Genomic DNA, 14404 nt, shown 5'->3' on the forward strand with positions numbered 1-14404 from the left:
GTTCTTATCAAAAAAAACAAGAAAAAAAAAAAAATCAACCTCTGAAAACTTTCCAAAGTGGCTCTCCTACTAAATCAGTTCTTGTTTGAAGTCTTTACACTGCCATACTTTTGTTTTTGTTCTATATGCCAGAGGTTTCCTGAACAGTTATACCCAGTCTGTGTGGGTTAGTTGTTCGGTCACGTCTGACTCTTTGTGACCCCATGGACTTAACCCTCCCTCTGTCCGTGAGATTCTCCAGGCAAAAATACTGGAGTGGGTTGCCATTTCCTCCTGCTGGGGATCTTCCCAACCCCGGGATCGAACCCAGGTCTCCTGTATTGCAGTCAGATTCTTTACTGTCTGAACCACCAGGGAAGCCCAGTCTCATCCGATATTTGCACTCAGTAGGCTGTTCCTTGAGAAACTTCTGGTTCCATAAGTGTGATCAAGGTGCCAGGAGATTACTTTGGAATAGTAAGAAAGATCTTTACTTGCACATTTGCACATCAAGAAATAGAAGTGTATTCAGAAATCCCTTCAGCTGATTCAGGGTTTTCCAACTTGAATAATTTGTTTGCGTTTCCTTTCTGTCTGCCATAGGGGCCACATGCCAGAGTGGTACACGAAATCTTTTGGACATTTGTGTGCAGCTGAAGTGGTAAAGATCCGAGACTCCTTCAGTCATCAGAACACTGAAACCAAAGACACCAAATCTAGGTGATTCCTGAAGCGTGTCCACTGTCTGGGCGTTTGTTTCTAGAACACTTGCCAGTTCTTGGAAGATTGGGTTCAGTGTCTGATCCTGAAACGAAACTACAAATTGGAGAGTGGGAACTGACTATAGCGATTTGATACCTTTTTAAAGCTGCTTCTTGTTTGTGTAAGGTCTGTATTATGGACCTTGACTGGAATATATGACTGTGCAAAAAAAAAAAAAATGTATTCTTATTTGAATTGCTTCTGAGAAGCAAAACTCTATAACTGCATTCGGGAAGATAATGAAGAGACTTCATTTTCTTGCAATGTCAGCGTCTGTGTTACATGTACCTATGTCATTTTCTTTGCAGTGTGTGGAGGGATGGGTGTATCCACTGGAATAGTTGGTCCTCTTTGACATGTTTTCTCACTGAGAAGAGCAAAGAAAGGTTTGCACAGAGGAGCGTGTGTATGTGTGTTTGTTGCTGGTTGAATGGCAGAGATGTGTAAGTTGGGCCGCAGTGTCTGGCACACTGAGACACCTCCAAGAAGGATTTTGATGCACCAGGTCCAGTTTAACCGGGAATATCTGACCACCCATGGAATCGTCCAGAAAGGGAACCCGTTTATTTTGGGGTGTTGGACAACCCACCCATGTCTTTTTTTTTCTTTTCTTTTCTGAGGTAGTAGACATATTCCTTTTCCACCAACCTCTTCTTTACCTTAAAAGTGGTTGTAATTACTCAGATAGCCCCTTTCGAACGCAGTTTGTCTCTAAATCTGATTGCGAGGAGCAAAGTTGTTGTTATCCAGTAGAGGTGAATTCAGGGATGGAAATTCTTCCTTGCTAGCGCCAAAGCAGTTTTGTTTTGGTTTGGTTTGGTTTTTAAGTTGAGATGTGAAAACTGACCACTCTATCTACTTCTGAATCAAGTATCAATACTTTCTATGTATCTGCAAAGTCTTTGCATGTCTGTGTTAGGAGAAACTCTTAAAGGCACTATGTGTGGGAACACAGGAAACTTATGTCCCAGGGAACTCCGTGCAAATGTAACCCAACCAAAAAGTTGCTTGTTGTTGTTATGGTTATTAGCAGCATTTTTTTAAAGCTGCATATGTTTATTAATTGGATTTGTCCTTATCAGCAAAGAGGGTTTGTTTTGTTTTTCCTATATTTCTTTTTCTTCTCTTTTCTGAAGCCCTTGGGATAGATTTTAGTAGTAATGGAAAGTTCTAATCACAGTAAAAACAAATAAAAATACACTTGTGCAGGGTTTTGGAAGGGTGGTCTTTATACAGGTTTTACTGTAATAGTAAAGGTTGGCTCAAAAGACAGTATTAGTGAAATTTATTTTATATGGATCAAAAGTGAATAATGTATGAATGAGAGTTGTAAGAAGGATTTTAATTTTGTTATAATTTAGTTACCATTGTCAGTGTTATTTCAAAGGTTCTTTGAAGAATTAAGGGGCGGGGGACAGATGAGAGTTTAATTTGAGTATTTTGGATATTAGTGTTCCTCATGAAGATATACTTGTATATGCAATTTTAATGGCCTTCAGATTTGTAAGATTGTATGTTGTATATACCATTCTATTAAGAAATATGTACACCTACCTGTCCACTGTGCTTCCCAACATAGATAAAGCATGATAAAAATTATTATTTAAAATATACTTGTATTTATACCTCAGATATTCTTTTGGATTTTGTACCTCAAGTCTTTTTGGTTTGTTTTTTGTTTTTTGCTAATGTAAATACACTTTACATGAATACAGTCTAAGTGAAAAAAAAGTAAATAAAAGAAGAGGTTTATAACTTGCTCTATATCTGTACAGAATATAATCAATAAGTGCACTATTAAATGTTTAAAGTAAGGGAAATGTCTGGCCTGCTTTCCATTGTATTGCATCTCTCTACCACCCTTCAAACCACAGATGGCAAGGCTTACCATCCTAGCATCAATTGAAATGAAAATACAGATTTGCTGCAGGAAAAAATCAGACTGCAAATCATTCCAAGGCCAAACTGCAACTGAGCCACTCACTCACAAACAGGAAACCCTGGTGAAGGTTCAGGAAGCACAGAGATGCTCTCCAAACAAAGGTCACGAGGAAACGATGCTGAGAAAGTTACAAGAATAAGCAACAGCAACCGAAAGATGCCCCTAAGCAAAGCCAAGGTCATGGATTCATTCCATAAAAGGTCTCTTTCCCACTGTTTGCTTTCCTGTTCAAAGGATTCCTTACATATTTGACCGGAGGAGAATGTGAAGGATATGAACATTTTCAAGAAGTCTGCTTTAAGCCACCTACCGTGACATTGCCCCAACTTACTAATTGTGACTAATTGCCTAGACTGTAAGCTCTCTGAGAGCAGGGCTCTTCTACATGTCTTTATAATCCCCGGCAGCAGCTTTCAGTGTTTTGTACTTGTAGGCACCTAATAAATTTATTATTTGCCAAGTGGAATTGATTGAATTTGTGTCTGTTGTTTGAAAATGGATCGAATCTATGATGCTCTCTGTCACTGTGGCTCTTCCGTGCCCATTTGGAGATGGCAGGGACTGGAACTTGTTACATCTAGTGAAATCTCAAAGTTCAAACTGAAGAAGACATAGATGCTCTGCAGAGATGCTCTGGATTCTAAATTAGAGAGTTCTTTGTGCTCGAAATTCAGCCAGTCTCATTTCTCCAATACAATGTGATACAGATCTTAAAATTTGCTCTTCACAAGTACTATGGGCCTAGTAAAGGGGAAAAACCAACCTTAATAGAATTTGTTTTGTTAATTTTTTTAAAAAGACACACAGCCCAAAGCCTTTTTTATTTGGCCCTGCCTCCAGTCCTGGTTTCCTCAGAGCCATATAAAATGAAAAATCAAAATGTCTCAGGCCTGAAATAGTAAAAGTTCAGTTGTTTGAATGCCTCTGGAGTCATGACTTACACATAGGCTAAGTGTGGTTACCACGGTGGGAGACATGCTCTCACGGGCACCAAGGTAGATTCAGATTGCTCCTGTCACCACCATTGTCCTTGGCACCTCATTTAGTCAGTTATTCCAACACCTGTTTATTTCACCCATATGGAGCTCAGACCTGAAGATACCGCAGTCCTGAAAATCTGCTCTCATGGACACTAATATGGAAATAATAACACCCCATAGCATCCTGCCCACCAGTTTACAGATAGAGTAACTTGGGAGATTCTAACAAAATTAAATAGATTCTTAATTTTACGAATTAAAATTCTTGAAATTTGCCTGCAGGGCTAAGGGAAACAGCTGAGATTTTGGAAAAGTAAAAAAGTGGGGAAAGCCAGGAAAGATAATCCAAACTGCTGCTTTTCCAACACCACTGGTGAGAGGGGTATGTGTGAGTGTGTATGCATGCAAAAGAAGATAAAGGCAAAAGAGCTGTGTGAGATTTTCTTTTACTTTTTTTAATTATGAAAGACTAACACATTTGCCAGGAGACTTGGAAAATACAGAACAAGGTTATAAATACTTCCACTATATATTATTTTGTGTATAATATATATAATATACAAAAATATATACAATTATTTTAAGTAGTAAATTAAGACTTTTAGAGTTTCAATATCAAACTCCCCAAAATTAATAGAATGAATATACAGAGAAGTAGAAGGATATAGTAGACCTGAAAAGCACGGTGAACCAATTCAACATAAGATTTATACAATTTTCACACGAGTAGGTACAAATTCTGTTCAAGTTCTCATAGACAAACCCATAGACCAACATTCATGGTTTCTTTTTGCCACTTCTGTCAACTTTTCACATACTCAATCCTCACATGCACCCCTTGAAGCGTAGGTATTATCCTAAGCCACAGGTTAAAGTGTTCAGAGCCTGAAAGAAGTTTAAATTCCAGCTCACTTGATCCCTACCCCAGCCCATCTCCCATCTGCTGATCTTTCTTTAATCCAGTGACAAATTTCTCATAGCAAGATCCAGTTCACTCAGGTCATCTCAGCATTGGAATCAGAAGGAACACAGAGAAAAGGGAAGTCCATAGCAAAATCACATTAAGTCAAAGTTCCCAAGAAATTATTCTGTCACCCAATTACTGAGAGGCTTAAGGAAAAATTAAGTAGGCTAAAGTTAAATATAAGGCAAAAGTTTTGCTTCAGATTAATGGTTTAGAGAATTTGTAGTTCTGTTTGCAAACTGAATATGTGATTTGTGGTGTACCAAGACTCCAGTGATGCCTCCTGTGAGACAGAAGACCCGCTCCTCCCCATCTGTACCTGCAGAAAAATCTTGACATGTCATCTGATTGCAACCCACCTGACCTGGGTGGGTCTTGCTGTGCTTCATGGATACAAGGGAAATAGCTATTTACAGGCCCCTTAGACTGCGGCCCAGGCTTAGAAACCCCGTCCTGTGATCTTCTGCAGTTCATCACGGTGCCCTTTCCACCAGCCAAGAATACCGTGAAGTGCCACTGACATATTCGTGAAGGTGCTTTGAAAAACAAGAGCACATTGAAAGGTAAAGGATCCTTCGTGAAACCAAAGTGGGATTTAGCCCACATGTTTTCCCTCACCTGCCTGTTGAAGCATACATATATGATTCTAAAGCAGAAAGCCTAAACAATGAGATCATGGCATGCATGTCATCTTGGTATTCCATCAGGATGAAATTTGCCTAAGGAATTTAAATTCCAGTTGCCTAAGGAATGCAAATTACAAAAACCCTCAAAGAGCCTGTGGCAGGGAAAACTCAGGTAGGTCTGTGCAGTTGCAGTGAAATTGGACCCATTCTCCAGGGAATGATCAGATCTTTGCAGGCTGGGGGTTTGCTAAATCATGTCGGCGGCTGTAGCCAAAGTAATTACCCTCACTGTGTATACACAGTTCCCATTAGAGCAGCCGGTTTGCCTGTCTGGACCCAAGGCTGTGTTGACACCTATAGTATAAACACCTCTTTGGAGAGATTTTTCATCTCATTAGACTTAAAAAAAAAAGTGAGGGCTAGAAATGTTATTCCTCATAGGGGATTTTCATTTCTTTCTTTCTTTCTCTTTTTCTGTCAAGATACAGAGCACCATGGAGAGCAAAAACCTTACTCTTTTTATTATGACTTGACATCAACCATTATTGGCTGATGCTGTTCCCACAAAAACAGTGACTTGTTCCCATAAAAATTGTCTGATTCCTGAGGAAATTGTTTCAAAAAGCTTCGTAGGTTATAGGTACTTGACAAATACAAGTGAGTTTGGCTTAAGTCTGAGAGGACTTGCTGCTGAGCTACCCTTTAATAAGCATATCAATGTGCAAGGTACTGAAATACATGCTTTCCTGATTAATATTACATTTAAATCTCACAGCAGTCCTTTGAAGGAGACCTTACTAGCCTCATTTTATAAATGAAAAAGCTTAAAGACAGTGGGACACTTAAAGAAATAAAGCAGCTATATAATATATGCAAAGGGACTCAAGAAATTCTAGAACAGCACAATACAACACAGCATTCTGCCACTGGTACACGTGACTGTTGCTGAAATGTGGCTACTGTGACTGAGGATCTGATCTGAATGTTTCATTTTACTTAATTTTTATTGAATTTAAATAGTTCCAGGTAGCTAGTGGCTACTGAACTGGACAGTGTAGTTTTTATTCCAAAGATCTGAGAATAATTCCAAGCAATCCAATTCTTCTCTCTCTACCACCTACAATAATCCTCTTAAGAACAAGAGAAGGAAGGAGAAAAAAAAAAAAAGGAAGGCAGGGAAAAGAAATCTAATCAATTGTAGAAACCCACATTTCAGGTCAGATAGTATCCACTAACCATTCTACCAGTCACGAGGCTAAAACTGTGTGTTCCTTGTCCTGTGGCCAGCTCCGGCATTTCTCAAGCTTGAGTTGGATAACCTCTTTTCTTTGCTGGTAGAGTATTTTTACATAACCAAACCAGAGATAAGCTGGAGCTGGCCTGAAAGAATGCCTTGTCATTCAGAACATTCTCCCAGGCTTGTTGCAGGCCCAGGCATCCTGGCAGATGCTGCTGTCCAGGAACCACAGTGGTCCCTTCGCGGTCAACATCTGTCCCTTCAATTCCCTTGTCGCTGGTGTCTAGGCCTTCCTGCATGCTGGTGAGAGTAGCCACTTGGCAGCAGCTGTCAGAGCCCAGGGTGTGCTTCAGTAATAGTTCTTTTATTTTTTTTTTAATTTCACTGTACAGCAAAGTGAATCAGTCATACATAATCCCCCCTCTTTTGGATTTCCTTCTCATTGAGGTCACCACAGATCACTGAGTAGAATTCCCTGCGCTATACAGTAAGTTTTCTATTTTAATTAGTTATCTATTTAATACATAGTATCCATAGTATATATATGTCAGTCCCAATCTCTCAATTCATCCCCACCCCACCCCCACCCTTTGCCTCTTGGTATCCATTCATTTATTCTTTACATCTGTGTCTCTATTTCTGCTTTGCAAATCGGTTCATCTGTACCATTTTTTCTGGATTGTGATAGGAGTTCTTGATCCAGGTTTGATATGTGTGAGGCGTCAGAACTTCAAGGCCCGTGGTAACAACTCTAAGATAAAGATACATCTTCAACAGTGGGTCCTAGCTTTTTGCTTCCAAGGACTCACTACATTGCTTACTGCCTTCCACTCTTTTTCAGAGTTGTCAAAGATTTAAGGTATTAAACAGTACAGTTTACACAGGGAAGCCTGGTGTGCTGCAGTCCGTGGGGTCACAGAGTCAGACATGACTTAGCAACCGAACAACAATGTTTTATTTGAATTTTCAACAAGATACATACTATTTAAAACTGCTAATGAGGTTTAGATGGCATCACCGACTACATGGACATGAGTTTGAGTGAACTCTGGGAGTTGGTGATGGACAGGGAGGCCTGGCATGCTGCGATTCATGGGGTCGCAGAGTCGGACACGACTGAGTGACTGAACTGAACTGAACTGAATGAGGTCTAGAAGGGTCTTAGACCTGTGTGTGAAATATCTTTTATTGGCATATGGTTTGAGAGTTTTCTTAATGAAAAATAGCTTACGAAGGCTGTTAAGCTGAACACTGTCCAAGGCCACTGACTCCTCCCAGTCACTGGTCTGTAGTTGAGTGATGGTTCCTAGCCCTGCTCAGATAATTCATCAAGGAAACGGGGGATTTAATGTCAAGTTCCAGAGAAACCAGTTTTCTTGACTTCCTGGGGTGATAGGATGTATTTTTTTCAATAGCAAAGATAAGTCAAGCTCTATTTTGTTGCAGTATTTTTAAATGTAAAAATATGAATAGACCATTAATATCATTCCAGGAAAGCAGGAAATGAAGAGGTCATACAGACTGTAAAGATTATTAAAGCAAGAAGAGATGTGAAGTCCCTGGGGCCATGCAAAATGTTGCAATATCTCAAAAGAGCTAGAGAATATTTCACCCCATGGCCCAGAATACTGAAAATGGGATATGTTTTCCTGCCACCATCCGGAAAGGAAAGAAGATAAATTTCCAGAAACGGAGCAACCTGACTGGTAAGGCAGGATAAGGACGTAGATGTTTGTTCTTAACCAGCCTAATGCCATAAACACTCTTGGTCAGATTAATCCTCACCACGTTGCCACCCATGGGCAGCTCCGGCTGGCTGATCCTGAGAGGTCCAGCAGGATCCTCCGGGAACTCCCCCTTGTCAGTGACTCCAGGACATAGGTCAGCCTGGCATCGGTGGGACCAGTGGCCGTTTAAATTTCAGGATCGCGTTTTTTGCTGGCTTCTTTTTTTTTTTCCCATTTCATAACAAAGCAGACCTAACAGTTAAGAAAGCAGTTTCTAAGACTGATAACTTCATTTCTTGGCATTGACTTACTTTCCAGTTTTCTCTGATCCTAAACCCATTCTATGCCAAGAAAAGTACAAATCAAGATAAAAATCAGGAAATATAGGGGCCGTGCCTCTCAACAAAACCCTCAAGTAAGCAGCAAAAGAAAGAAATAGGATAAAGAGGAAACAAGCAAGAGAATCTAATCATTAAAATATACTCACTAAAGTTCTTAACTCTCCATCACCCCTTCTGCACCTACCTCTGTGTTTGGAGACACAAAGAGCCAGATGCTTTTTCTTATGTTGCCTAATGAAATGCCATTTTTTACTTCAATTTTCACACTAAACTCCTTGACCTCCTCCTCTTCACATCCTCTTGATATTTGAATTCCCCTCACTCTGGCCCCTGTTCCTTCACACTAATACTTCCTCTCTCCTGTGACTTTTCTCTCCTCATGCCTTCCAACCAGCTTTTTTTCCAGGCCCTCCCCTGGGCTCCCAGATGGCCTGAAAGACTCCCTCTGTCTCTTCCTTCATCTCTTTCCATCTCTCACATCTCCATATGCTTCCTCTTCCTGCCCCACATCCTTCCAAACGAACAAACAAGAAAAAAAAAAAAAAACACATAAAAACAAAAAATCGTTCAAGTAGTTTCTTAGGCTTCAATTTGCAAAGCAGGAAGATCACTTTGTATTTCTCTTGCTTCTGTTAATTGACAGGTATTCAGCCTATCTCTGCTAGATGGATTGAAGAATTCTTTATCCCGCTGCCCTCACTGGGCAAGGACAGCAATATGAGGGAATGCTACGGGATGTGGTAAGGCACCGGGGAGAGAATTAATGGTCCTTCACTCTGCTGGACAGGTACAGGCACAGCAGGGGATTTGGAGAAAGCAGATCAGGGCAATGTTTTCTTAAGTTCGGGGGCATACATGCATAGGTTTGAGGACAAAGGGAATTTGCCCATGGAGATGGAGGGATGCGGACAGCCTCGGAGTCCCTCTGTTACAGGGACAGAATGGGCTCACAAGATGAAGGGTGACTTTAAGAAAAGAAGGAAGGTGCCTTCCTCTGGGACAGCAAGGAAGGACAGACTGAGAAAGGATCCTGGTCAACCAGAGCGTGGGGCTGTGGGGTCAGAGCATGTTGAACTGGATGAGACTTTCAAGATAACTAAATCCCACCATCTGATCTTCCAGAAGTGGAAGCAGTAACCCTGTAAGAGTCTGTGACTGCCTTTAGGTTTCAAACTGCAGCAACAAATGGACCAGAAGTCACATTAGGGTGACAGCGGTCACCCGGAGGGCCTTGAGTTCTCCTCTCCAATAAAACAGCACATGAATGCTTTGATGATAGCCATTTCCCTCTGAGTTTACCTCCATCAGGTGCTCCAGTGTGACTGTCATTCACACTTCTGGCTCTTCTAGGGCTGGGACCCATGTCACTGTTGGCCAGAAGTGTCATGCCTACTTTACTCCCTAAAGCTGTGGGTGGCCACTGGGTTACATGAATTATTGTGCGCTTAAGTGCGTAAGTCTGCACAATTCTAGCGTTTCCATCTATTATCTTGCTTAATCTTCACTGCACACCTATAAGGTTGGGAGGCATTGTTATGTCATTTTACAGATGAGAAAATCAAAGCATGGCTAGGTTAAACTGTCTGGGTCCCCATCAGATAAATCACATAAAGCATTTAGAACACAGCCCAGCATGTGGTGAGCACTGAGTCAGTTAGCTATTGTTATTTTTAATATTATACTAGAGGTCGTTTGGGGCTTCACACGTGGCTCAGTGGTAAAGAATCTTCCTGCCAATGCAGAAGATGCAAGAGACTTGGGTTCGATCCCTGGGGTCAGGAAGATACCCTGGAGAAGGCAATAGCAACCCACTCCAGTATTCTTGCCTGGAAAAATCCCACAGACAGAGGCGCATGGTGGGCTACGGTCCATGAGGGTCACAAAGAGTCCGACACAACTTATCAACTAAAGAACAACAAAAACAACAGACCTCATTTTGTGCAACAGGTGGGAGCACAGACTCTGGACAGAGTTTCACAGTTAAACCATCACTGACACTGAGCATATAATCTCAGAGAAATTGTTACTTAACCTCAGTTTTTATATCTGCAAAATAGACATAACAATAGCAGAGAAATTATTATACAAAAACTGTTAATAGAACCTTGCCCAATGCACAGTAGTTACTAGGTATCATTACTTCTAAATATCGGGTTCTTATTCTTTCCTGGTTTAAATTTGTGCCTAAAATACACTATCCATATTCATCAAATTAATATTAAGATGAATACTGTCCAAGCTTGGATAACCAGACTCCATAAGCGAAGTGGTGAAGACCTGACAATTTCTTTTCTTCATGAAGTCTCTAGAATTCAGCAGCATTAGCCCTCCATTTTAACTTGGTTATTCATTCAACAAACATTTGTTGAATACCTACTCAGTTCAGTTCAGTTCAGTCACTCAGGCATGTCCGACTCTTTGCGACCCCATGAATCACAGCACACCAGGCCTCCCTATCCATCACCAACTCCCGGAGTTTACTCAAACTCATGTCCATCGAGTCGGTGATGCCATCCAGCCATGTCATCCTCTGTCGTCCCCTTCTCCTCCTGCCCCCAATCCCTCCCAGCATCAGGGTCTTTTCCAATGAGTCAACTCTTCGCATGAGGTGGCCAAAGTATTGGAGTTTCAGCTTTAGCATCAGTCCTTCCAATGAACACCCAGGACGGATCTCCTTCAGAATGGACTGGTTAGATCTCCTTGCAGTCCAAGGGATTCTTAAGAGTCTTCTCCAACATCACAGTTCAAAAGCATCAATTCTTTGGCGTTCAGCTTTCTTCACAGTCCAGCTCTCACAGCCATAGCTACTAGGTACCAACAAAGGAAAGCCACAGAAACATATGTCATCCCTCTTGACTTGGAGGTGATTGTAGTCTTTTCAAGAAGACAGACAGAGAAATCATTACAATAAAATGTGTTGGAGTGGTGACCCCACCCCGACGCCCTGAGGAGGAGATGACATTTGAGTTGGGTGTTGACGGATGAAGGTGAGGGAGAGGGCAGAAATGCATTCCAGGCAGGGCGATGATGGGCAGCTTGGAGGAGCCTGGCTTGGGGAGGAAGTTGGGAGGGCCTTGCACGTGGGAAACATCTTCCCTGGTGGCTCAGTTGATAAAGAATCTGCCTGCAATGCAGGAGAGCTAGGTTTGATCCCTGGGTTGGGAAGATCCCCTGGAGGAGGAAATGGCAACCCACTCCAGTACTCCCTTGCCTGGAGAATTCCATGAGCAGAGGAGCTGGGCAGGTTACAGTCCATGGGATTGCAAAGTCAGACACAACTGTGTGACTAACTTTCACTTCACGTGGGGGGAGGTGTTCTGTAGGGAAGGTGTGGCAGGAGAAAGACCTGGGAGAAGCAGGAGCTGTGAGGTGGACAAGGGCCTTGCATACCTTTCTCGAAAATCTGAATGTCACCCTACAGGCAGTGGGAAGCTTGCAAATCTTTAAAGGAGGGAAGCAATAGAATCAGATCTGACTTTTTAAAACAAGAGGCTGCAGGTGGTGTGGAGAGTGGATCCAATAAGAAGGCTGGAGGCCAAGAAGGCAGTACTGAGTCCTTCACAGGAGTCCCCCCACCCCGAGATCATGAGCGCCAGGACCTAGAGGGCGCCGTGGGGAGGAGGAGAGGAGGCACTGGAAACACTGTTGGTTAGGAGGTAGACAACAGGGCTTGGTGACAGTCTGGCTGGAATGAGAGACGGGCAATGAGGATTAAACCCCACCCCGCAGCCTGGGTGGAGGGGTGGCGGCTGCCGTCTGAGATAAGCAGTTCAGGAGCAGAAACAGATCTGGGACAATGCTGGAAGGTACAGTGAGTTTAGCTGTGAGAGCACTGAGGCTTCCGAAGGCATCTCAGGGAGCTGTCCGTGGGTGGTGGACATGATCTAGGTCAGGAGTTCCCAAGAGAAGCCTGGTGTGATGCATGGATGGAAGGGTAGATGGTAGCTGAAACCATGGACTGTCCTGGCCCGGGGAAGACTAGAGAAGCCACCTATGCTGTGCAAGCCACAGGGCCTGGAGGTCACGTTATGAAAGATCCCAGGACCCTGGGATGCGGGGAGAGAAGGGCGCCTGGATAATTACTAGGAATCTAAGGGCTTTTCTCCCTAACTTGATGTTTTAGGTTCACGAATGCCCTAGGTTAATTAAAGAGGATGAATTTTGTTTCTGCATCCCTTCCATACAGGGCTGGAGGCCTCATGGAGAAGTGGAATGGAAAAAGAGTGACTGGCATCAACTAAAAAACCCAATTAAATGGAATAAATGTGCACATCAAAATTTTTAAAAGTCAGAAATTGCCCTAGAGTCCCTGATACTCAGACCCAGTCCCTGTTTCACAAAGTTAGTGTTTCCCAGAGAAAAGAACTGGTTGCTACTTCATTATCTTTAAAAAAAATAAAATAAAAGGCAAGAAAAGTCTAATTCAAACCATGCCTTAGCACAATAAGCCTGTACACACTAATTAAAACACTTGGTTGATTTTATAAGAAACTACATACTCCCCTGTGTAGTGTCTTTTGCTATCCCGTGATAAGCAGCAGTTTCAACCGGCAGTTATGTGCCATTAAATTGATAATAATTAATAATAGTCATATGTCATTTAGAGCTTCCCAGGTGGCGCTAGTGGTAAAGAATCCACCTGCCAACGCAGGAGGTGTAAGAGACGTGAGTTCGATCCCTGGGTTGGAAAGATCCCCTGGAAGAGGTCATGGTAACCCACTCCAGTATTCTTGCCTGGAGAATCCCATGGTCGGGGAGCCTGGAGGGCTATGGTCCACAGGGTCGCAAAGAGTCAGACACACAGAGCACATATATCACTTAGATTATTAAATTATTTAAATTATAATGGGAAAAATAGTTAGGTTTACTTAATCAACACACTTTAATTGATAGACATCAGTTTTCAAAATATGAAGTTTCTGAGAATTAAAAATAAAACGGTACCCTGCCTGGCAAAGTGCCTAGGAACCCACAGCAAATGCTTGGCCCTTAGTTAGTGGGTTGGGAGCCACCCGCAAGGCCACAGGCATCTCTGGAGGTGACCAAAGTGTCCGGCCTGCTCACATTTCCAAACACTCTGAGACAGAGATGAATGGAAAATTTTAAATCCTCCCCAGCGAACTCTAAGCCATCCTTCCAGAGACTAAGAAGCCCACCAAGGTGGGTGAAGTCTCCCCCTGGGTTCTCTTTTCCCAGATTCTCTGTCACTGTCTGGGTTTTGTTTTGGTTTTGGTCTGGCTCTGCTACCAGACGGCAACCTCTTAGGGGCAAACATTACCTTACTCCTGCCTCTGTTCCCAACACGTAACATGGTGCCTGGCGTATTTCCAGAACTCCAAAAATGTGTGTGGAGCAGAACACAGACCGTTTGTTTTACAACAATGTGTGCACACGTGCGTGCCAAGTTGCTTCAGTCATGTCCAACTCTTTGCAACCCCATGGACTGTAGCCCACTAGGCTCCTCTATCCATGGGATTTCCCAGCAAGAATACTGGAGTGGGTTACCATGCCCTCCTCCAGGGGATCATCCCAACCCAAGGGATGGAACCTGCGGCTCCTGCATTTCAGGGGGATTCTTTACGCTGAGCCACCAGGGGAGCCTGCCTGTACGATGATACTTGCCTTTGAAGACAGAGGATGAAGAGTGGTATTTTCCACCAGGAAAGCTCTCATGGCTAATTGCGATGGTGTTCAGAATGGCTTCAACATTCCTCAAAATACCCAGAAGTAAGAGAGAACTTGACAATGTCCCTAGAAGATCTGTATTCCTTAGACTCTAGAATAATCCAAGACTGTGGACGAAGACTTCTCTATGATGAATACAGGAGCAACAGTGAGTTTATACA

At 42.6% G+C, this 14404-nt stretch overlaps 1 protein-coding gene across 7 annotated transcripts in view; it reads left to right on the forward strand.

The window, feature by feature from the left end:
* DLC1 (DLC1 Rho GTPase activating protein) overlaps window positions 1–3149 on the forward strand; it is a 521689-nt gene extending 518540 nt beyond the window's left edge. For all 7 annotated transcript variants that reach the window (XM_027530242.1, XM_027530241.1, XM_027530240.1 and 4 more), the window contains one exon: window positions 583–3149. In XM_027530242.1, coding sequence (XP_027386043.1) covers window positions 583–703 — 121 coding nt within the window. In that variant the 3' untranslated portion in view covers window positions 704–3149. The remainder of the gene's footprint in view (window positions 1–582) is intronic.
* The last annotated feature ends 11255 nt before the right edge of the window (window positions 3150–14404 follow it).

The sequence above is a fragment of the Bos indicus x Bos taurus genome, chromosome 27 (genome assembly GCF_003369695.1).
Source record: "Bos indicus x Bos taurus breed Angus x Brahman F1 hybrid chromosome 27, Bos_hybrid_MaternalHap_v2.0, whole genome shotgun sequence".
In the NCBI taxonomy this organism is placed as follows: domain Eukaryota; kingdom Metazoa; phylum Chordata; class Mammalia; order Artiodactyla; family Bovidae; genus Bos; species Bos indicus x Bos taurus.